The sequence below is a fragment of the Vipera ursinii genome (genome assembly GCF_947247035.1).
Source record: "Vipera ursinii genome assembly, chromosome: 2".
In the NCBI taxonomy this organism is placed as follows: Eukaryota; Metazoa; Chordata; class Lepidosauria; order Squamata; family Viperidae; genus Vipera; species Vipera ursinii.
In genome coordinates, this window is record NC_139513.1 from 227,894,271 (window position 1) to 227,919,502 (window position 25,232).

Sequence of the window (25,232 nt, forward strand, 5' to 3'; positions counted from 1 at the left end):
AATTAATTCTTCAGTTGGTAAATTTTCATTTTTCCAATGTTGGGCAAATACAATTCTTGCTGCAGTTAGTACGTGTAAAATTAAATATATACAATCTTTCTCATAATTTGCTCCTATTATTCCTAACAAAAATAATTCTGGCTTAAAGTCTATTTGTTTTTTAGTCATTTTCTCCAGCCATAAATATATTTTAACCAAAATCTTTTTGCTTTAGGGTATGTCCACCAGATATGGTAATATGTACATGGTCTTTGTTTGCATTTCCAACACTTATTTGAAGTATTTTTAAACATTTTTGCTAATCTCAGTGGTGTCATATGCCATCTGTAAAACATTTTTATGTAAGTTTTCTTTATATGCCACTGCTTTAGTTAGTTTAACATTTCTTTCCCATAACTTTTGCCAGTCTTCTAATTCTATATTATATCCAAAGTTCTTTGCCCATATTATCATTGTTTCTTTTACTTGTTCTTCCTCCATCTTTAACAGATATTTATAGAGTTTCTTAATCAACTTTTCATCTGTTTTTAATGTATCTGGTCAAATTCTGTCTGTTCTTTATAGAATCCCATTATTTTAGCATCTTTTTTCATCTCGCTTTGATTTGTAAATATGGCCACCATGATAGATCAATTCCTTTTTCTTGTAAATCTTGTCTGTCATTCAATTTTCCTTTATTGTCCAAGATATTTTTATAGGTCACAACTTTGTTGTAATTAATTAAATTTGAGAAAGCAAAAGCTTCCATTGGTTTAAGCCATCCAGGTATCTTGATGTAAATTTTTGCTTTTATTTTTTCCCATTCTGAAAGAAGTGCATTTCTTACAAAGTGATTTTGAAAGTATCCTTATCATCATGGGGGATTGGAATGCTAAAGTAGGAAGCCAAAAGATAACCGGAATAACAGGCAAGTTTGGCCTTGGAGTACAAAATGAAGCAGGGCACAGGCTGATAGAATTTTGTCAAGAGAATACGATGGTCATAGCAAACACTCTTTTCCAACAACCCAAGAGACGGCTCTACACATGGACATCACCAGACGGTCAACACAGAAATCAGATTGACTATATGCTCTGCAGCCAAAGATGGAGAAGCTCTATACAGTCAGTAAAAACAAGACCAGGAGCTGACTGTGGCTCAGACCATGAGCTTCTCCTTGCAAAGTTTAGGCTTAAACTGAAGAAAGTAGGGAAAAGCACCAGGCCAGTCAGGTATGAATTAAATCATATCCCCGTTGAATATACAGTAGAGGTGACAAATAGATTTAAGGAATTAGATCTGATAGACAGGGTGCCTGAAGAACTATGGACAGAGATTCGCAACATTGTACAAGAGGTAGCAACCAAAACCATCCCAAAGAAAAAGAAATGCAAGAAAGCAAAATGGCTGTCTGAGGAAGCTTTGCAAATAGCTGAGGAAAGGAGGGAAGCAAAAGGCAAGGGAGAAAAAGAAAGATATGCCCAATTGAATGCAGAATTCCACAGAATAGCTAGAAGAGATAAGAATGCCTTCTTAAATGAACAGTGCAAAGAAATAGAAGAAAACAATAGAATAGGGAGGACCAGAAATCTTTTCAAGAAAATTGGAGAGATCAAGGGAACGTTCAATGCAAAAATGGGCATGATAAAGGACCAAAATGGCAGGGACCTAACAGAGGCAGAAGAGATTAAGAAGAGATGGCAAAATTACACAGAAGAACTATACAAGAATGAGCTTAACGTCCCTGATAATCACAATGAGGTGGTCACTGACCTCGAGCCAGACATCTTGGAATGTGAAGTGAAGTGGGCCTTAGAAAAGCTGAGCAACAACAAAGCTAGTGGAGGTGACAGTATTCCAGCTGAGCTATTGAAAATCTTAAAAGACGATGCAGTAAAAGTGCTACACTCAATTTGCCAGCAAATTTGGAAAACTCAACAGTGGCCACAGGATTGGAAAAGATCAGTTTACATTCCAATTCCAAAGAAAGGCAGTGCCAAAGAATGTTCAAACTATCGCACCATTGCGCTCATTTCTCATGCTAGTAAAGTTATGCTTAAAATCCTACAAGCTAGACTCCAGCAGTATGTGGATCGAGAACTACCAGAAGTACAGGCAGGATTTCGAAGAGGCAGAGGAACTAGAGATCAAATAGCCAACATACGCTGGATCATGGAGAAAGCTAGAGAGTTCCAGAAAAACATCTACTTCTGCTTCATTGACTATGCTAAAGCCTTTGATTGTGTGGATCATAACAAACTGTGGCAAGTTCTTAAAGAGATGGGAGTACCAGAACATCTTTTCTCTTGAGAAACCTATATGCGGGCCAAGAAGCAACAGTGAGAACTGGACACGGAACCACTGATTGGTTCCAAATTGGGAAAGGAGTCCGGCAAGGCTGTATACTGTCGCCTTGCCTATTTAACTTATATGCAGAGCACATCATGAGAAAGGCACGGCTAGATGAATCAAAAGTTGGAATTAAGATTGCTGGAAGAAATATCAACAACCTAAGATATGCAGATGATACAACTGTAATGGCAGAAAGTGAAGAGGAACTGAAGAGTCTCTTGTTGCGAGTGAAGAAGGAGAGTGCAAAAGTTGGGTTGAAACTAAACATTAAGAAAACCAAGATCATGGCATCCGGCCCTCTCAATTCCTGGCAAATAGATGGGGAAGAAATGGAGGTAGTGACAGATTTTATTTTCCTGGGCTCCAAGATCACTGCAGATGGGGACTGTAGTCAAGAAATTAAAAGACGCTTGCTCCTCAGGAGGAAAGCCACGGCAAATCTAGACAGCACACTAAAAAGCAGAGACATCACCCTGTCAACAAAAGTGCGTATAGTCAAGGCGATGGTCTTCCCAGTTGCAATGTATGGCAGTGAAAGCTGGACCATAAAAAAGGGTGAGCACCAAAGAATTGAGGCCTTTGAACTATGGTGCTGGAGAAGACTCCTGCGAGTCCCTTGGACTGCAAGGCGATCAAACTGGTCAGTCCTAGAGGAGATCAGCCCTGACTGCTCTTTAGAAGGTCAGATCCTGAAGCTAAAACTCAAATACTTTGGCCACCTAATGAGAAGGAAGGACTCACTGGAGAAGAGCCTAATGCTGGGAAAGATTGGGGGCAATAGAAGAAGGGGACGACAGAGAATGAGGTGGCTGGATGGAGTCACTGAAGCAGTAGGCGTGAGCTTAAATGGACTCCAGAAGATGGCAGAGGACAGGAAAGCCTGGAGGAACATTGTCCATAGGGTCGCGATGGGTCGGACATGACTTCACAACTAACAACAACAACACAATGTATTTTATTCTTCCCATACCACAGAAAGGTATGCCAACCAATTTGTAGGTCATGCCCCTCTAGGTATAATAGTCTTTTGTCTCTAAACATTATCCATTCTTTAAGCCATGTTAAAATAATTGCTTGGTAGTATAATATCCAATCCGGCAGTCCAAATCCTCCACTTCTTTCACTTCTTATAGCATTTCCAGTCTAATTCTTGCTTTTTTTTCCTTGCCAGATAAATTTCAGTATTGTTGTATTCAGTTCATCAAAAAAGGCTTCTCCTAGCTATTTTGAAGCCTCCCTCCAGTCTGCCATTTTAAGGATTGCTTTAATGTTGCTAGTGCAGTTGTTAATTATTTTTATCATTTACGGCAGAAAACCACAGTATGAACTTCTGACAAAATGGAATCCGTAAAAACATCTAGACATGTTCTTCCTTCTACATCAGTGTTTCCAAACTTAACCATTTTAAGATGTGTGGACCGCAACTCTCAGAATACCTCAGCCAGCAACTTTTGAGCCCAAAAGTTCTGTTGCTAAGTGAGACAGTTGTTAAGTGAGTTTTGCCCCATTTCATGATCTTTCTTGCCATAGTTGTTAAGTGAATTGCTGCAGTTATTAAGTTAATAACATGGTTGTTAAGTGAATCTGGCTTCCCCACTGACTGCTTTTCAAAAGGTTTCAAAAGGTGGTCACATGATCCCAGGATACTGCAGCCATCATAAATACATGCTAGTTACCAAGCGTCTGAATTTTGATTACATGAATGTGGGGATGTTGCAGTGGTCATAAGTGTGAAAAACTGTCATAAGTCATTTTTTTCAGGGCCCCCGATTCATCAGCTACTTTGCCACAACAGAGACTTGCCACGTATGGGCCTGCCACATCTCCTCATTGTGTTCAGTTGAATGATCATATTACTAATTGCAATACTATAGTTCTAATGTATTTCTAGAATGAAAATTCATTCTTCACAACAAGGTTTGTTTTGCTTTTTTAAACTTATACTAGAAAAGCAATTTCAGGCTCTATTTAGCAGTGGAAACATTTCCTACTTAGAAGTTAAAACTGTGTAAGCATGTGTTGGTGTGCAAAGCAGGAAAGTAACTAATTGTAATTTAATTTTAATTTCCATTGTAATAAATGGAAATAATATAATGTAAATATAAATAATATAAATGCCAACTTTGTATTAAAATATGAAATAAAATATATAAAATACAAAATGCAACTAAATTTTGGTGGTATTGATTGAAGTTTATGGAGTAGCAGTTCAGTATATTTAATGATTGCTCAAGAATGAGGTTTTATATAATGAATAAGTTACCATAAAGGGCAAAGATGAAGAAAATGAATAAGTTGAAGAAAAGCTCTGGTGTTCCAAAACAATTGCCTATTATTCAGGAAGCTCCAGTGTTTAGTTGAAAACAGTCATAAAATTCTTCCACTGAAATAATCTCAGATCGTTTTAAAGGGCTATTTCCCCTTATATTATAATTAAAATATTTTATTTTTGAATCAAAAATAATTTTACCTTTCCCCAAAATTGTTTGATAGACTATAAAAATTGTTTTTGGAGGAGTAGGGGCTAATTGTTGTGATCCGATCTCTGTTGGTGATTTCCAAAACCTTTTGCTTTTATGAACTTTGTACAGGAATTAACATTTTCAAGCAAAGCAAGCTATAAAGAAATGGGTTGAAAATCTGTTTAAGCTCTTTTTTGCCTGGACCTGCCCTTTTAAGAAATCTGTAGCAAAATCCCAAAGAAAACAGTCTATATCATTTGTGGTTCCTGTTGATATAAGCAGAAGAAAACACAGAAATAATTGGACTGTAATTTTCTTCCTCATGAGTTTACTATGATGATGAAAGGAGTGAAAATAATAGCACACTTTACAGTTTAACACTCGATTCACATTTGTACTAGTATTTCAAGGTATTTCCTGTTCTGTTTTTTTTTTCAACTTGGGACTAGAAGAAATGAAAGTCATGTAAGCTTTCACGCTGTTTAAGACTACAAGGAAAAAGGAAGAAAATAAACATTTGAAAAAAACCAGCAGGAATCAAAACTGTCTACTTCAACTCTGTCAACTACTTGAGTTGCTTTAGGAAAAGAAGACATGTTCTCTGGTTAATGCTTATTTCTTTCTGTATTTTAGGGCAGGTGAAAGTCTTTCGAGCCCTGTATACATTTGAACCCAGAACAGTAAGTATATTTCTACTTTTTCAAAATATGTTAAAAAGGAAAATTTGTATATGAAGGGGTAGCTTGCTCCAGAATATTTTTTTATGAACATGAAACACTGCAAGGAGTATATGTATTCCCCCTGTGGAGATGAAATATCATCCATTTTTTTTATTTTTTAGATTAAAGCTGCTGTTTATGCATCATTCATATTTACTGAGAACTTCGTCACATGTCCTACTGATTGTGTCTTGGCTTCTAAGTAAAAAATGGATGCCGTTTGTAATTTAAAGTAGACAACTCAGCCTTTTCATTGCTAAATCATATTCTGGTATGCGGTTTAGACCTTGATTGTGCAAATCCCGCCAACTGATCCAGTCATTCCTGAGCAAACAGTTCAAAACGGCTCTGAGAAGTATAGCAGGAAGTGGCTCATGATTGCAAATGGCATTCTTAACCACTAAGAATTAAGAAAAAAAAATTCTTTTAAAATAATGTTGTGTCCACCTCCTCCCTCTGCATTAATTTTCTGATTTTATACAAAGTTTTTAGGTATGATTTCCTCAGTGATTTTAACCTAACTGTTTTCGCGTTTTGAATTTTATGGTAACCTCACTGAAATTTTGCAATGGTGAATGGTATGTTAATGTTTTAAATTAATCAGTTTCTGTAACCTGATAGTTCAGTCTGCTATGTCTTGGAACTGGTTTTTCACAATGTCTATCTTTACTCAGTGTCTTTGACCTTAACCTGTGACATTTAGAAATCTGAAATTTACTGGCTTATGAAAGAATCTAAGCCTCATCGCTCACTTTTGATGCACCTTAGGGAGACCAGGAATAGATTAGCTTCTGCTTGTTTGCTCCGATCAATTACAGTAAAGTATTGGGATGAAAGACGGAACTCTTGCTTGCAAGATGTTTGGATCTTTTATTACAATGTCTTGTACGCATTTTCTGAGCCCTTGTTCTACCTTGGGTAAATTGTAGAGGTAATATTCTCTTAGCTGTTATTCCATCATTTCATTTCAGCAGGGCTAGCATTTAGCTGATACTGTGTGGGACTGGAAGCTAAGTAGGATTAGGCTTGATTAGTACTTGGACGGGAGGCTCTGAATAATACCAGGGCTGAAATTATACCAGGAATAAAGCTAAAAATTGGACCATTTCATCAAAATTACAGCTTGGGCATTGGAAGAAAAGGTCTCCCCCTTCCTTATTTGTATGTAACATCAGAACACCCATACAAAAGGAGCAGGGTTTGCAGCATGAGAGCAGAATTGTTTTATTATTTTTCTCTGCTGTTTTCTCTGATGGATACCTCTGACAAAAGTATCTTTGCTGATTCTGCGTGTCAGGTTCGGCCTAAAAGATATTTTGTAAGATTGGTGGAATAAGCAAATACCGTAGGCAGAAATAATAATAATAATAATAATAATAATAATAATAATAATAATAATAATAATAATAATAGTAGTAGTAGTAGTAGTAGTAGTAGTAGTAGTAGTAGTAGTTGGAAGGGATCTTGGAGGTCATCTAGTCCAACCCCCTGCTCAGGCAGGAATACCTATACCATTTCAGACAATTTCTACTTGTGAATGAAGGCTATTTTTTCCAAAATGACTTTAGAGTAAACTTATAAAGGCTTTCATTGAGCTTTAGGCTAAGTAAGTGATCTTGCCCCTAAGCTTCCTATTTCTTCATTACACTGGCTGTATGTGCACTAGCCTACCCTTAAGTCTTTTCTGTACCCAGAAATTGAAAAGGAGACAGTAATGCAAAAAGCTGTATCCTTCAAGAGAAGGTAATGGGTGGGCTTTATCCCAGATCCTCAAGTCAGCCCATTACCTTCTCTTGAAGGCTACAGCCTTTGCAGTACTATCCCATTCTCCATTTCTGGCTGTATATTACATATACACTGTACACACTGTTACATTAAAATGTAAACTCCTACTTCATTTGTTTTCCATTTTACTTCTCTAAAATACCCACATGCACCAAAATCTGATTAAATAAACTGAATCAATGAGCTGTATAGAAAGATATATACTGCTCAAAAAAATAAAGAGAACACAAGATAAGACATCCTACTATTAAATACAGTACATTGTGTTGTTTAAGTGTTCCCTTTATTTTTTTGAGCAGTATAGTTACTCCACTTCAGCTCAAGCCTTATTGCTGGATCCTGCATTTTACAAGTTCTCCATTAAGCTTTCACTAAACTTTAGGCTAACTTAGAAATAAGTTAGCAAACTTTGAATAGTAAACTGCTTGGTAAGGTCACAGTTTAAAATAGATTTGTAAATAAGATTGTTTGGGTGATAGCCTATCTCATTAACCATTAAATTACTCTGCCCCATGCTCTCTTTTATCTCTTTTTTTCATTTTCACATATTTAATAAGATCAAGGAAGCAATGCATTTAAAAAAAAATCATGAATGCTCAAAACCATACTTCTACATTGCCTGATTTTTATCCCTTACAAATAATAATAATAATAATAATAATAATAATAATAATAATAATAATAATAATTAATAATTAATAATAATAAATAATAATAAAAATTAATAATAATAAAAATTAATAATAATAATAATAATAATACTGCAAGGGACCTTGGAGGTCATCTAGTCCAACTCCCTGCTCAGGCAGGAAACCCTATACTATTTCAGACAAATGGCTGTCCAATCTCTTCTTAAAAACTTCCAGTGTTGGAGCATTCACAACTTCACAAAATCATGCAAACTGATTACAAGGCTAGACATGACCGAGTTGCTAAATTAATCCACTGGGCATTGTGTAAAAAATATGACTTGCCTGTGTCCGAAAAGTCGTGGGAACATAGGGTGGAAAAAGTTGTTGAGAATGAGAAGGTGAAGATCTTGTGGGACTTTCGAATACAGACAGATTGCCATTCGGAACACAACATGCCAGATATCGTAGTTGCAGAGAACCAAAGAGTACAGCTGATTGATGTCGCTGTACCAGGAGATTCCAGAGTTGAAGAAAAAGAACTGGGAAAAATTACGAAATATCGCGACCTCGCCATCGAAACTGCGTGATTATGGATGAAACGTGTAACAGTGATACCCATTGTCATCAGGGCACTGGGAACTATGTCCCAAAACTTTGCAAAATACATCGAGAAACTGCAGCTTCCTGCAATAACTCCAGCAATGCTACAGAAAAACTGCACTACTTGGAACATCTTACATTTTAAGGAGGTACCTGGTTGATACCTAGGATGCTGGCAGCAACCCGTGTCAACCATCAGCGCCAGTCAATTTGAATGTTCAGTTGACTGAGGTTCATGTTTAAGGAATAAAAGATATAATAATAATAATAATAATAATAATAATAATAATAATAATAATAGTAATAATAATAATAATAATAGTAGTAGTAGTAGTAGTAGTAATAATAATAATAATAATAATAATAATAATAATAATAATAATAATAATAATAATAATAATAACAGCAGCTAGAAGGGACCTTGGAGGTCATCTAGTCCAACTCCCTGCTCAAGCAAGAAACCCTATATCACTTCAGACAAATGGCTGTCCAATCTATTCTTTAAAACTTCCAATGTTGGAGCATTCACAAGTTCTGGAGGCAGATTGTTCCACTGATTAATTTTTCTAACTGTCAAGAAATTTCTCCTTAGTTCTAGGTTGCTTCTCTCTTTGATTAGTTTCCATCTAATTCAGTAATCTGGTATTAGCATGCAGAGCTTCCTTGTTTTGTCTAAGCTCCTGAAGGAGAACTGCAAAACCAATAAGCATTTCTGACCCCTCTCTCACTGTTTCGTAGTCTGGGAGTAGGAAAATACTGTTCCTCCTTGGCCCTACAGTATAAATCCCATTGCTATGTATCTATAATGCATTGCTATGTATCTATACCGCAACAGACTCCAAATAGTGTTGGAGAGCCATTAGTCACTTCTGTTGTGTCATTATATGGCACTGTGGGGTTTGTTACTCTCTGTATGTGAATGATGGTGGAGAGAAGGATGGGGAAAGAATGGCTAGGGATGGCTCAAAGGCAGACTGAGAATGTACTTGGCAACCCAGCTTTCAAAATGTTTTCATTCAGATGGATATGAGAGTTGCAGACTGATTAGTACACGACACAGGTCTGTGGCTTCTTATTCTGATTACAACAGCAGTGCAGATGTTCAGTGCCTTAGTTATGCATACTTTCCCAGCTCTAGAATAGCTGAGTTGGGAGGGACCTTGGAGGTCTTCTAGTCCAACCCCCTGCTCAAGCAGGAGGCCCTATACATTCTGGACAAAGGTCTGTCTAATCTCTTCTTGAAAATGTCCAGTGTTGGAGCACCCACAACTCCTGGAGGCAAGTCGTTCCATTGATTAATTGTTCTAACTGTCAGGAAATTCTTCCTTAGTTCTAGGTTGAATCTCTCCTTGATTAGTTTCCATCCATTTCTTCTTGACCTGCCTTCCGGTGCTTAGAAAAATAGTTTGACCCCCTCTTCCTTGTGACAGACCCTTAGATATTGGAACACTGCTATCATATCACCCCTAGCCCTTCTTTTCATTAAGCTAGACATACCCAATTCCTGGAACCATTAATTTTATGCTTTTGCTTCAGTCCCCTAATCATCTTTGTTGCTCTTCTCTGCACTCTTTCGAGAGGTTCAATATCTGGTGACCAAAACTGGATGCAGTTTTCCAAGTGTGGTCTTATCAGTGTAGTATAAAGTGGTATTAGCACTTTACATTACCTTCTTCCTATAGCTTGCTCTTAGCTGTGCGGCAAAATCTGCCTCATCAGCATCATTCTTGTACTTGGTTCCAGTTTCAACACAATGACATAGCCATTCTTCAGCATCTATGGATCAATAAAAATAAGGAGCATTTGCTATTTCATTTTGATTCATAGGAAGTTTTACTCTTCTGTTGTACTGTATTTTTTTCCATCAATAATCAGCAGATGGCAGCAGGGGACAACAAAACTCTCATTTTCTTACTGTATCCCAAGTGGAAGGACAGTAATTACATTATGAGTACAATGTAGTATCTTACATCAATATGTGGAATGTGTGGGCATGCATGTGTTTCTGGAAATATGGGATTGGATTAGGTACATGTCAAGAACTAGGAAAATCAGGAGGTTCAGGCAGTTCAAATGTGTGTAAAGATTTATTGTAAACTTGATCTGTACAAGAATCTGAACTACTAACAGTCAAGGGAAATTAGTGGGAGTTAAGATTAGAAGGAATTCAAAGTGGGCTGGACTTAGATCTCTTGTGGTCGCGAAGAGAATCATGACTGATGATGCATTTGACCCCTCCCCCAGGCCCAGCCTGGTTATCTCCTACGGCAGAGGTCTCCAGCTTTTTGGGCACCAGGGACTGGTTCTGTGGAGAAAGGTTTTTCTGCAGACCGGAGGGGGAGTGTGCTGGTCCACGGATCAGGGATTGGGTATTTAGGCATTGAGTGGATATGGGTGTGCACATTTGGAATCAAAGGGCAAGTAGGCTTTTACAATTATGTTGTTTTTTATTGTACATCTCTATGAGTTCATGTGAAATGGAGCAATACGTTAAAAAATAATAACATAAAATAACACCACTCTGTGTTTAATGAAAAGAAGGGCACATACTCATCATAACTCTCATCCAAAGATGACAGAATAATGTAGACCTGATGCAACTCTGAAAAAATCAGCTCCTTTTCATGAAGCTCTTGAAAAGTTGCCTTCATGTAGTTTAAATGGGTCAGCATATCTCCATTCTTCTGCAAACGAGCCCTAAACAGCTTACGTGTAAGGTGTATATGTGCACCCACACTGTCACAAACATAAAGCCTTCGCAAAACGCCCCAACACCTAGCAGCAGACTCCTCACCACGAATATGGACAAGCTGCTGGTCATTCAGTGTTAGTCCAATAATGCAAAGAGCTTTCTCATTGCTACGTTTAAAGTCGTCTAACCTCTTTGCATCCTCTTCGTCATCTGGATCCCAAGCAGTAGTATCTGGTGGGTTATTTACAACAGCCCATAGTCCTTCCTTGCGCAAAAGCAAGCAGCATTTCGTGGACCAGGAAACATAGTTTGTCCCATCCAACCGGGTTATCCAGGAGATGCCTGACATCAGTTCTTGTGCCATTTTACACCAAATAGCTAACACAAACTCAGCTAGGAATACTGTGTGTACTAACTCTCAGTACAGGCCTGGGCCCATAACCAGTGTTAAGGAATTTGTTGTGCAGAGGTCTCCTTGTGCTACCAAAGAGTTGCACAGACAAGGAAGGGTACTGAGAGCAGTAAAAGTCACACAAGAATACACTGAGTTATAAAAACAAAAAGTAGTTTACTTTTGAGGTGGTGTAAGAACAAAAATGCACAGTCAAAAATAAACAGTCCAGGTCATAAACAATAGCAACAGTCCAAGAAGTAATCCAAACTACAAAGTCTTCTTACCGGTCCAGAGGTCAATACACAGTTCAGGTTTACAACAGTAGTAAACCAACAGCAGAGCAAAAACAGTAGTAGTAGAGATCAGTGAATTCAGAGAGAGAGAGAAGCTACGTTCCTAGCTTCCTCTTATGGCCATAAGAACACTTACACACCCATTGGCCAATTAACTTCTTAAAGTCATAGCATTATGGTTAATATATTTTCAACCCAACATTGTAGGCTAACACCATATGCCTAACAATACTGCCCTCTGAAAGGACAGGGCTAAATCATACAAGCCACTGAATCTCTTAACCATGCTTGCACAAATGATGCACAAATGCAATTTTTGATTTGGGATGCAAGGATCGGAACTGAAGTGGTCACTCAAATAAGATCACTCAAAAGCTTTTCAATGTAGCTTAAATCAGTTCTTTAACTAATGCAGTGTTTTTAATTGCTCCAGCCAGATGAACTGTATTTTGAAGAAGGAGACATTATCTACATTTCTGATATGGTGAGTTGATAAACAAAGCTACTAGACCACATTCTCCTTAAGAGAATAAAATGACTATTGAACTGCCAGTCGCCTTTTTCAGCACTGCTTTCTTTCTTTTTCCTCCAGAGTGACACAAATTGGTGGAAAGGAACCTGTAAAGGAAGAACTGGACTAATCCCCAGCAACTACGGTAATTTCGTGAATTGTGTTCCAAGAAATAGTTGTGAAGCAAAATAAAAATAATGATCCTTTAACACCATCAGACCACAACATCTGCCTATGCCAGGTCCTTGGGAAGGACTCAATAGGTGAATAAAAGTGCCAAATTCAGTCTAAACATCTGGCTAGCCTTAAAAATAATAATGTGCTTTTCAGGTACATCTGTGAGTAGAATTAAAAATGAGATTCTGAACAATAAGATACATTAAGTACATTACACTCTGTTGGCCAAGTTTCTTGGCCCTTGCTTTTGCTTAGCTTCTTCCTTGAATTTAGATTATTGAACTTTTTATAGTTTGACCATTTATCTTTAGAAAATTTGTTTTCTGATGGTAGTACCATATTTTCCGGCGTATAAGACGACTTTTTAACCCATGAAAATCTTCTCAAAAGTTGGGGGGTTGTCTTATACGCCGGGTTGTCTTATACGCCGGAAAAAAACATAAATCAGTCGAGCGTCCCCGTTCTTGCAAAGCAACTTCAAGCCTCCTTAGTCCAGTCCCCCCTCCATCGTGACTCTCCCTTCCCACCCCCAAGATCCTCTAAGCCCCTTCCCCTCCCCCTTGCAAACGCCAGACCCCGGGAGCGGCAGGAAGCCCCTCCCCCTCACCCAAGCGGCATCTGAGCATAAGCAGAGCGTGCCCTGCTACCTGCTATCTCTCCCGGCAGACGCCCGCATCCGGCCTCGCAACCAGCTGCAGAAGCCCGCGCCCGGCTTTCCTTTCCCCCACCCGCACCCAGCTACCGGTTCCTGGGCCTCGGCCCTAGCCGCGGGCCAGCTCGCCAGCGACCAGGCCGACGGACTCCCGGCCGCAAGACACTGTGCTTTGGGAGATGCTCCCCGGCGGATCGGGGAGGGAGCGCCCGCCCGCCGCCAGGCCGTTCCAAGTTTGGGGAACTTCCAGAGACTTCCGGCGGGCCAGGGAAGAGCGTGCCTACCAGCCCGTTCCAGGAAATTCCGGGGACTTCCAGCGGGCCTGGCGCCCCTCTCGCCCGCAGACCAGCAGCGGCCCTCGCCAGCTGGCCTCGGCATGGCCGCCCCAAGCCCAAGCAAGTTTGAGTAAAGGATGTAGCTGCTGCTATGCTTCTTGACTCATACAAGCATTAAATTATAACATGATATTGTTTCTTATTAGAAACAGTTTGACAATTCTTACTTGAATTGCTTTAATCTTCAAACTGTTCTTACTTATAGGAACTTAGAAAGTAGGACCTATTACCAGCACTCTAGATCTTGAAAGCTTTCTGTGTGGTAGTCCTTTAGGTCAAGGGTCCTCAACCTTGGCAACGTTAAGGCTTGTGGACTTCAACTCCCAGAATTCTTGGAGTTGTAGTCCACAAGTCTTAAAGTTGCCAAGGTTGGAGACCCCTGCTTTAGGTCCCCGAAAAGTGCTAGGACATCTCCACTTCAGTTGTCTTATTTCAAAAGCTAACCAGATATAGTAGTCTCAGTATCAACTCACAAAACTCAGTTTCTAACCCTGGGATCATTCCTATGGTCCATATTGGCCCTTCTGGTTTCTCTAAAACTTAGTTGAAACGTGGTGCAAAGAATTGTGTGCAGTACTCATGTGTGGTCTGACCAGTGCAGACCATATGAAGGAAGTGATTTCCTTTGATTAGGAAATGCTATTTGATGTAATCTGAACATGCATTTGCCTTCTAAGCAATTACCTTACCCTACTGGCTCATATTCAGCTTGAATTGAACTCCTATTCCCAAATCTTTTTTTTATAATCCATCATTAGGTGTCCCATAGCTTATGCCTATGCACGTATACGAAGAATTTAGCATTCGTGTCTTGTTAAAATTCATTATCATTTTCCAGCCATTTCTCTAATCCATCTAGATAGTTCTGAATGTCTTCTGCAACATCAGCTGTCCTATTCAGTTTTGAGTCATATTCGTATTTGGCAAGAGATGGGCCAAGGACAAAGCCGTCTGCATTTTGTAATATTCTTGTCTGGTATCAGAAAAATATGCGGGTTTTTTCATTTTGCTGCAAAAGTAGAGTGTGTAAAACACCACATTAATCTGTCCCATGGATATTCCCATAGGATATGCATAAACTCTTTAAAACCCATTTCTGCATTAAATAGTTAGAACTACTCTTATCCTTTTGATCTGCCTATTGTAGGAACAAGAGAAGCCCTAAATGAGGCCCCAAATCCTTGGATATCACCCCCACAAAATCCTTGGATTTTCCTGGCTGTATTCATTTTCTTTTTTTGGAATGGAAGAATGCCATTCCTGGCACAACAGTCAGAAACCACATAGAAAAGGATTCTCCAGCCTTGGCAACTTTAAGACATGTGGACTTTAACTCCCAGAATTCCTCAGCCAGCATGGCTGGTGGGAGAATTCTGGGAGTTGAAGTTCATGGGTCTTAAAATTGCCAAGGTTGGGAAGCCCTGACATAGACCATTAGTTCAAAGGAAGCTCTGCACACCTGTTTTTAATACAAATGTATTCACTTTTATTGCAGTATATTACAGTCACTGGGGGTTTTTTTAATCAAAATTTTTTAAAACTGTATGTCAGACTATGTAGAGATGACAGTACAATTGTATATATGTGTTTATCTTTTTAATTTGTCATAGCAAATATGTTCATAGATAAATCAAAAAGCTACAAACCAGAATTTTCTGTATGCACATGAACATGTTATTATACCCGAGGTTCTAGGTTGTAACCTTCCCAGTTTTTTTCTTCAATGTCATAGAAACTTTGGGTGTGCAGTTCCAATGCGGACATAGTTTTTGTCGCATTGAAGTGAATAGTTTTTGCTTACAAGGAACTCCATTAAAGATATTCAAATTCAGTGGAGCTTTGGGACATAATGGCAGAAGTTTCAAGTTTATTGATGGACTTTAATTATATTAGTGCTATTGTCTTCAGCCCATTAAGAGACAGATGAATACAACTGGCTACATTGGCATGTATTTTTTTTCTTTTTGTTTTAGTGGCTGAACAAGCAGAATCCATTGACAATCCATTACATGAAGCTGCCAAGAGAGGTAGGTGTAGGGTCAATATTGACCCAGGACTTCATCTGGTCTCTTTTCACTGATTTCTGGGCTGAAGTAGATCAATTTGTAATGGTTTATTAAAAGCACACATTTTGTTGGTGAGCTTCCTCTTAACAACAGAGGTTTTTGATTCTTCTACATCTGTTTTAGAGGGGGACTGACTTGAAACAAATGTGTGCATTTTTCTTCCTATAATTTACATTGCCCTAGCAGTTGACCAGAAGATGGGCAGTTCAAAACCCAAGTACTGTGTGATGGGGTGAGCTCCCATTCCTGCCCCATGTCCTGCTAACCTAGCAGTTCAAAAGCATTCAAATGCAAGTAGATAAATAAGTACCGCTTCAGTGGGAAGGTAACGGTGTTCCGTGCAACTCGGCATACAGACATGCCGACCACATGACCATGGAAGCATCTTCAGACAACACTGGCTCCCTCAACCAGGAAACAGAGATGAGCAACACCCCCTAGCGTTGGACACAACTGGACAGGGGAAACCTTTACCTTTATGGCAGATAAACAGTGGTGTACAGTATGAGAATGAGAAGTGTCTGATGTGGGAAGTGGAAGAAAGATCGGATTATCTCAGTTACTGTAATCCTTTACTGTGTTCAAAAGAAAAATGTCCAAGCTTTCCCCCCCCCCCCTTCTTTGTTACTTCTGACTTTTGGAGGAGATAATTTGGCTCTCATGTTTATGATGCACCTTTGTCCAGCCCTGATGATGTTCAGCTGTGTGGAACTCTAACTTCTTTCATCAGCATCTGGAAATATATCCCGGATTGGAGGCTTTCATCCAAATGACCAAAAAGCAGTGTCATGCATCACAACTCATTTTTCACTCCTCTTCTACATGCACATGACATCAGGATGTACTTAACAAAGGGGTGATTCTTGGGTTGCATTGTTGCAATGCAGCTTTGGTTGATGGATATACATATCCATTCCAGGGATGTCTTTTTTATTCTACTAGGGTCAAAGGTTAGGGGAATATATTCTCTAGCTTTATTTTACCCAATTAATTTTATTTTTCTGTTTTTATTAGCATATTCATTGAAACAAGTACTGTTCTGATATTAACATATGGTATTGAATAATTCATTATTTTAACGAATTGATACAGTAACTGATGCGATATAATAGAATTTGTCTTAATAGGTTTTTAGCATGAACACCCACAGACCTGATAAAAATAAACTAGTGAGACAAAATAGGGACTCTCTTAGGTATTGCATTTGTTTAAAAAATCTTGTGAATGGAATTAATTTGAAAGTGCCAATACATCAGTTTTATTTGGAATATGCTCCAAGAAACTCATTTCCAGATACATTTGTAGAGATGTTGATTAATACTTTAGTCCAGGTGTAGGCAACCTTGGCTCTTTTATGAGTCATGGACTTCAACTGCTGGCTCAGGAATTCTGGGCGTTGAAGTCCACAACTCATAAAAGAGCCAAGGTTGCCTACCCCTGCTGTAGTCCAACGGTTCATTCAGTGACTGTTCAAAGTTACAGCAGCACTGAAAAAAGTAACTTATGACCATTTTTTACCCTTATGGCTGTTGCAGCATCCCCATGGTCATTGAACAAAATTCAGATGCTTGGCAATGCTGGTTGCAGTCTCTTGGGCTTGTGTGATAATCTTTTGCAACCTTCTGACACGCAAGTCAATGGGGAAACCAGGTTCACTTAACAGCTGTGGCGGAAATTCACATAACAACTGTGGCAAGAAAAGTCGTAAAATGGGACAAATTTCACTTAGCAACTTTCTTGCTTAGCAACAGAAATTTAAGGCTCAATTGTGGTCATAAGTCGAGGACTAACTGTATATCCATCTCATACCTCAATCCATTTCATCTGTTAGAAGTTGCAGGGATTGTTTTGCGAGGTCTGTCGTCAATGGCAACACCCTTTTGCCATGAAGTAATCCCCAATTGATAGGTAGTCTGAACTTGGGAGGCATATCAGAAATGCTACTTTTTTCCATGACATACACAATGATGTATCTAACTACGTATGGTTTAGTCACGGGCTTCAATGAGGTAGAAAAATAGCTGCCCTCATTTTTTGCTCTGCTGATAGGTGCTAGAAGGCTATGATTTTTCCCCTACTGACTTCTCCTTCATTAGCATTATTCAATCCATTCAGTATTCTGTTCATTATATGGACAATTCATATACATAGGATCGATCAGATAAATTCTTTTGTTTTCAAGCACAAAATACTTAACATTTTATCTATGTGATTTACAGTATGTCCTCCTTTTATGCCCCAAAATATAAAAATCATCTTTCTAGAAGAGTATGTGTGTGTATGTATATACATGGGCGTGCTTGTGTGGATAGGTAAGTGACAGAGAGGGAGAATGAGAAATTAAATGTGTGTGTGTGTGTGTATCTATCTATCTATATATCTATATATATATTCTCCATATATATATGGATAGATGTAGTCCACAAATGGTTTTCTGCCAGTTTCTGGATTGTTGTTGTTGTTGTTAGTTGCGAAGTCGTGTCCGACCCATCATGACCCTATGGACAAAGTTCCTCCAGTCCTTCCTGTCCTCTACCATCTTCTGGAGTCACGCCTACTGCTTCAGTGACTCCATCCAGCCACCTCATTCTCTGTCGTCCCCTTCTTCTATTGCCCCCAATCTTTCCCAGCATTAGGCTCTTCTCCAGTGAGTCCTTCCTTCTCATTTGGTGGCCAAAGTATTTGAGTTTCAACTTCAGGATGATCTGGCCTTCTAAAGAGCAGTCAGTGTTGATCTCCTCTAGGCCTGACCGGTTTGAATGCCTTGCAGTCCAAGGGACTCACAGGAGTCTTCTCCAGCACCGTAGTTCAAAGGCCTCAATCCTTTGGCGCTCAGCCTTTCTTATGGTCCAACTTTCACAACCATACATTGCAACTGGGAAAACCATGGCCTTGGCTATATGCACTTTTGTTGGTAGGATGATGTCTCTGCTTTTTGGTATGTTTCTGGATATGTTATATTTAATGTTTAATACATATTTTCTTCTTTTTCAGGAAACTTGAGCTGGTTGAGAGAATGTTTGGATAACAAAGTTGGTGTCAATGGCTTAGATAAAGCTGGAAGCACTGCCTTGTATTGGGCATCTCATGGTGGACACAAAGGTAGAGAAATAATTTCAAACCTAATTGTTTTTTTAACATTAAAGCCAATCTCATCCTTCATTTTGCAAAAAAAAAAAACCAGTTTCACACCCATTTTGTTTCTACTTACATATGTATTTTTATCTCTTACACATTTTTTAAAAAATATTTATTTACTATCACATGCCATTTTTAATTTTATGCATAGAATTTACTTTAATAAATATACCACAGAGAAAAAGAGATGAAAAATGTTCACATATTGAATTGGGAAGCACAATTTTTATATATATGTAAAATCAAAGGATGATCTTCCTAGACATTTCATTTATTGTGTTAGTGACTCCAGTTTTTATCAGAGCCCTTTCCAGTTAATTTTCCCAAATCTAAAAATAAGAAAATGGCCCTTTTTGCTGATTAATTCAAAGTCTTGGCTTTCCTAATTTCTCATGAAGTTTTCCATTTTTTTTCCTTCATTTGATGTAGACATCGTGGAAGTGTTATTGACACAGCCAAAGGTAGAACTAAACCAACAGGTAGGGAATGATACACTGAGTAACTTTGCTTTGCAGTAATGTAGTAGGTTACAGTTGAAATGATCAAAACTGTTCCTTTCCAACCTTTAAGGTTAGTTTTGCTCTTCTTTCACAGAATAAATTGGGAGACACAGCTTTGCATGCTGCTGCATGGAAAGGTTATGAAGATATTGTAGAAATTTTGCTGGGAAAAGGTACTGTGTTTCTCAACATACCCAAATTTGGGGTTAAATGTCTCTGTTTATCAAGAAATGTGTGTTCTTAAAATACAACCTCTGTCCTCATAAATGTTCTCTATTGACCCACAGCAATTCAACATTCAGAATAATGAGTCTTAATTTTGTGTTATGTCCAAATGATAAACTGTTAATTTTCATAACAAGCTAACATATCAACCCACGGTTTAAAAGATCATCTGTACTGTTCTAAAAGAAAATACTGTTGGTTTTTACTAAAGAAGAACATTGTCAAAAGTGGTTTATATGGCCACCAATTTGGAAGGACTCAACTTTAGCACAAGAATCACATATGGTTTTATTAAACCAAGATACGGACATAGTATACAGCTTTGTGCAATTGTATTAAATATCAGCACACACTTTATACAGTTGAGTAACTATTTTCCCCCCACATTTTGAGAAAAATTCTCAATAAGACATAAACGTATTCCTGAAGATTCCTAACATCGACTAGTAAAGAAATATGCATGGCTAGAAATCCTCAGTGAAACCTGAAATTAATGTCAGATATTGCTTTGGTCCTTTAGACCAGAAGTCCCCAACCTTTTGGGCACCAGGGACCAGTTACGTGGAGAGAGGTTTTTCCATGGACCGGAGGGGGCGTGGTTTTGTATGCTGCCTGCATCCTGCGGATGGGGCTTTGCTTATTTCTGTGGACCGGTTGCTGGCATGCCGCAGCCCGGTACTGGTCCACAGACTGGGGCTTGGGGACCCCTGCTTTAGAACATCATTGTGAAATTAAGACCAAACTTTGTGTATCTCACAGTATCTGCTAGCAGGAAGTTGACTTGAAACAGTTTCTTAGAAGGCCACGTCTATAAAGGTACAGAATCAGACGAGTGCTGCTGTAAAGTTGCTTCATTCTGGTTTGACAGTCTGGAGCTTGCAGATGGCCATGGCATGTGCAGTTCTCCTGCAGCCATCCAAATCTGTTTGCCTTGCAACAGACTGGACCTTCTAATTCTTAATAATTTAAAAACGTGAAGAAGCACAGGATATTCTGCATTTACACTTCAAAAGCTTCTTCTCAGTATTTCATCTGATCCTTATAATTCCCCAGCCAGCCCTTGGGGAGTTGAAGTCCACAGGTCATAAAGTTGCCCTGGTTGGACTCCCCTGCTTTAGACCTTGGTTACCTTGTGTGTATATAAATAAGGATCAGATGAAATGCTGTGAAGGATTGCTTTACCTAGATACCAATCTATGATTTTGAAACTCAGGCAAGATCCCTCACTTTGCAAAACATTTGGATTCACTTCAATCTATTGAATAAATAACAAGTGGCTGAGTTCATGCAGCCTGATAATTATAAGCCATGGTTTACAAACCCATAGTGACTGGGTTCTCACAAGACGCCAAGCCAAAATTAGGGAAATCTATTTGTTTGTTTGTTTATCAAACTTTTTAACCTCTCATCTCCCCCACAGAGGGGCTCTAAGAGGCTAGACTTTAATCAATACAATCAAACATTGGAAACTGAATAATTTAAGATTAAAATGTAAAAATGTAAAACAACATTATTAAATTGCAAAAGATGGAGAGTTCCAAAATGAGGGGATTAAGAGTTGTGCGGGTGGAGTTTCCAGTGGGGCCAACCATTCCCAGGGCTGTGTGGGCCTCTGTGTTCCCCACGCAAGGCCACACAGCCTAGTAATGGTTTAACATGACATAACATAACATAACATAACATAACATAACATAACAAACATCATAACATAAATGACACCAGTCCAAGTCTGAACTGAAGTTAAAGAGTAAAAATATTATCAGTCATGCTTCTTTATTGACTCAGAGAGGTCTCTTTCTCTAATACCTTTTCATTTCTATGATGACAGCCCCACGTACCTCAGATGTGATAGGAAACTAGTTAAGTTTTTAGATAAGAATCAAAAATAAGATAAGAAGAATTTTGTTTCTCTGTCCAAACTGAGGACAGTGTTGTCTTGTTTTCTATTTTCATCAAGGTGCCAGAACAGACTTAAGAAACAATGAGAAAAAACTGGCTTTGGACATGGCTACCAATGCTGCCTGTGCTTCCTTGCTTAAAAAGAAACAAGGACAAGGTAAGATTTAACCTTTTTTTTTTGCACTTACGGCTCTCCCAGGAGAATTGAACTGCTCCAAGCAATTGAAGGCTTCAATAGATAGGTGGCTATCCCAAGAGAAGATACACTAAATGTATACTCTTAACTAGGTGTAGCATATTGTGGGAATACCCAATTCCAGTCAGTAATGGAATAGGAAATAACTAGTCTTGCCCCCAAAGACCCTGACATTTGAAATAGGCGTTAAATTACCTTCCCTCAATCAGGGTCATCATGTGAACCCCAAAGCAGTGAACTGTTAGGCAGTTCCCAAACTCCACCCAATCTATTATCTACTCAACAAGACCTGGGGCCAGTGAGAAGCCTCTCCATTACATCCCTCACTACTCAAACCTACACAACAGAGTCCAATTTCCAAACACAGATGGTTATAACTGCTATTTTCTTGGACATGGGAAAAGCATAACAAAATAATGTAAATAATGTCAATGGCAGAGAGGCTCATGGGACACCAAGCATGAGAAAGCAAGTGCTGGTACTCCATTCCCCAAAATGTAAACCTTTGACTAGTGTGGGTGATTGTGGTTGTGTGCTACAACTACTACCAAGAAGATATGATTGGGTTAATGGCTGTTCTGTGAATACAGGAGCAATTCATCTTTCTTTCTTTTTTCCTCAAAAATATATGAAATGCTCTGAGGAGGAAAAAAATGTACAACCTGTAAAAGCCTTGATAGACTTAATGGCAACTCTTCATTCATTCATTCATTCATTCATTCATTCATTTTATATAGCTGCCCATTTCAAGTACATAATTCTGAGTGTCTTGCAATTAAAAACAAGACAAAAAACCCAGAATACAATATCAAAACATTTAGAAAGCTTTTAAAACCATATAATATATATATAACATAATCTTCAAGTGAAGTATTAAAAATGAGCAGGGAGAATGCTTGAAATATAATTATTCTAAGAATATAGAGTTGTATTTGAAATGTGAGAAACTTAGCTTAATCAGACGTTGGAATAAAGGGAGATACATTCTAAAATAATCGGCGTAGCTTAAAACTGACCATTTTATATTTGTTTCCTTTTTTTATAGACATAATGCGAACATTAAGCAATGCAGAAGACTATCTTGATGATGAAGACTCTGACTGAATTGCCTTAATTTTGCCTTGAAAATCGATAGCTTCTTTTTTATCTTTCTCAGATTCGTTTCCTCTGCTGTTACAAAATATGTTTTACTCACAATGTGTGCTACTATAATTTAAGTTTGGGCAGACATTCCTTATAAAAAAAAGCTCTCCCCTATTAAGGCTATAAATTCCCTAATTACTTTTTAAATTATTTGTCTAGAAGAGGGCTATATTGAAATAGGCTTCCCCTGTTAAATAACAGGTACAGCATTTAGATATCAGCCATTTGGGTGGCGAATATATATTCATCTTAAATTATGCCTGACATGTTTTGGGCTATTTTATGGAGGAAAACATCTCAGGAACTTGGATTCTCCACAGAACATTTTCACCATTACCCCTTCTCCTCCCTCTTCCCCTTTCATATATATTTACAGGTAGTCTCTCATTAAGTGATCTTCATGCTAGAACTCCTAATGGCAGGTTACATAAAGAAAATTCAGGCCAGGGAGCTAAAATGACTCCTTTAATGTTTCCCTTGAGAACTGGCTGTGATTGCAATTACTGTAAGTTCATTCGCATGGTACCAAAAATAGAGGTTTAGCACCAGATGAGACAGGGAGGGAATAATCTTGGGGGGAAAGAGAGAAAATGAAAGAAAGATGGTTTGGTCAGTTAAAATACAGCCACTTTGCCTTGATAGTTGTTCACAGCAGTTTTTTGCAGTTTAATACCCTCTTGGACAGAGATGTCCAACCTTGGCAACTTTTATACCTGTTGGACTGCAACTGCCAGAATTCCTCAGCCGGCCATGTAATCCTGTGAGTTGAAGTCCACAGGTCTTAACGTTGCCAAAATTGCACACCCCTGCTCTACGGGTCTTGTCAGTACAATTGGATATGTAGAAGCTGCCTTAGAGGGTAGAAGGAAGCTTCATTCTGTATTCTACAATGGAAGAACTGTATGGAGAATTTGATCCTAGAGACAAGGAATGTATGTTTAAGCTGAAACCTGTCCTCCATAATAGTAATTTTGGAGACGAAAAGAGGCTGAGAACACTCTTTCTCTCTAATTTGTATATGTGAGATATTTTCCCAATGGTTCATTTTCTTGTCCCTGTATTTTACAGAATTGCTGTATGTATGTATGTATGTATGATGTATGTTGATGTGTGTGTCCAAGTCCTAAATTTTAAGTGGAGGGAAAATGAGGTAAGATATCCTCAGTTGCCTTGCTTTATAGCTTTATGAGGTAATAAGCCAAGAAATATGGCATGTATCCAACTGAACACATGCACAATCCTGTTAGTTTATCTGTGCCATTTCCACCAGCTGTTGAGCAAATAATGGAATGGTATAATCCTGTTAAGTCTCATCTTCTATTTCATCTGAACGTCTGGTTGAAGTTGTTGCTACAGATGAATCCAGCATTTGGATTAAGAGAGATATAATAGGCCAATCAATTTCTGCCCTTTATTATATCTGTAGATTACAGCATAAACAGGGCAGTAAATCATTTTTCCTAAAGTGTTCCTGGCTGCAATAATGGGAATTGCATTGAAACACATCTTGAGTATATAACATTGGGACCAGCTGCACTAGTATTTATACTAGAATGCATTCACTGAGGACCATGGTACATAACCTTCTGTTTGTACAGGTTGCCCACTTAATTTGGGGTAAATTTACCTGGAGATACACGTTATTCCACTGTAATTTGGAAGATATTTGTGGTGGTGTCTGTAACAGGATGTTGATGACTCTTTTTGCCATATGCTCTTAACTTTCCTGTTTCTTTTCACCTTTAAAGTATTTCATTTCAGAACGGATATGTTTCTGAACTCGTGTGATGTAAAAAAAAGCCTACAAACCAAAAGTATCTTCAGAAAAAGATTCAGTATGAATAAATATTTTAAATGCTTTGAAACTTCATTGTAGTTCTTCCTAGACCAACATGACTTTGCCAAGGGCAAAATAAGTAGCAATCGTTTAGACCACCCTGATATCAAATTGAGATTATGGATTTGGGGTTGCCATAGAAGAACAGCAAATCTTACATTATTTACCCTTCACTTGCATGTTTGTTGCCAGAGAGGTGACATTTTTATCTCAAGTGCCCAAGTTATTTCTCTAGTCTTAAGTGTCCTTTATTATAACTACTGATAGTAGAGAAAGACAGAATTGTTGCTCTGCCTGAAGGACCAGAGTATCATGGCCTGTTTCAGAGACTGTGCCTCAGAAATGCTTAGTGAATTACTGCTGCATTTCAACCAACTTACTTAAATGAGAATGAAAAAGCTGCAACCATAAATCCATTTGAAAAATGTGCATATATTGTAGATTGGGTACAGGCTTTACTGCAAAGCTAATTATTGTTTCACATTAATTTACATCCAACACAGTGTCTCAGAATGAACCCTTTCCTCCCTTTTGCACATATAATTAAGTTCTTCAGATGTTTGTCTTATTTTATAGGGCTCTTACAACTCCAGACATATTTACAGCACAAATGCTTCTGTGGATTAGTAATTTACTTGGGTTTTT

The 25,232-nt window shown here is 38.4% G+C and overlaps 1 protein-coding gene across 1 annotated transcript in view; it reads left to right on the top strand.

Moving 5' to 3' along the window:
* The window catches only part of OSTF1 (osteoclast stimulating factor 1), a 33,362-nt gene extending 8,753 nt beyond the window's left edge, over window positions 1-24,609 (top strand). Inside the window, exons 2-10 of the mRNA XM_083354641.1 lie at window positions 5,427-5,473; window positions 12,342-12,392; window positions 12,501-12,564; window positions 15,557-15,610; window positions 18,644-18,751; window positions 19,217-19,266; window positions 19,382-19,460; window positions 21,470-21,568; window positions 22,653-24,609. Of these exons, the coding sequence (XP_083210767.1) occupies window positions 5,427-5,473; window positions 12,342-12,392; window positions 12,501-12,564; window positions 15,557-15,610; window positions 18,644-18,751; window positions 19,217-19,266; window positions 19,382-19,460; window positions 21,470-21,568; window positions 22,653-22,711 (611 nt within the window). The 3' untranslated portion in view covers window positions 22,712-24,609. The remainder of the gene's footprint in view (window positions 1-5,426; window positions 5,474-12,341; window positions 12,393-12,500; window positions 12,565-15,556; window positions 15,611-18,643; window positions 18,752-19,216; window positions 19,267-19,381; window positions 19,461-21,469; window positions 21,569-22,652) is intronic.
* The last annotated feature ends 623 nt before the right edge of the window (window positions 24,610-25,232 follow it).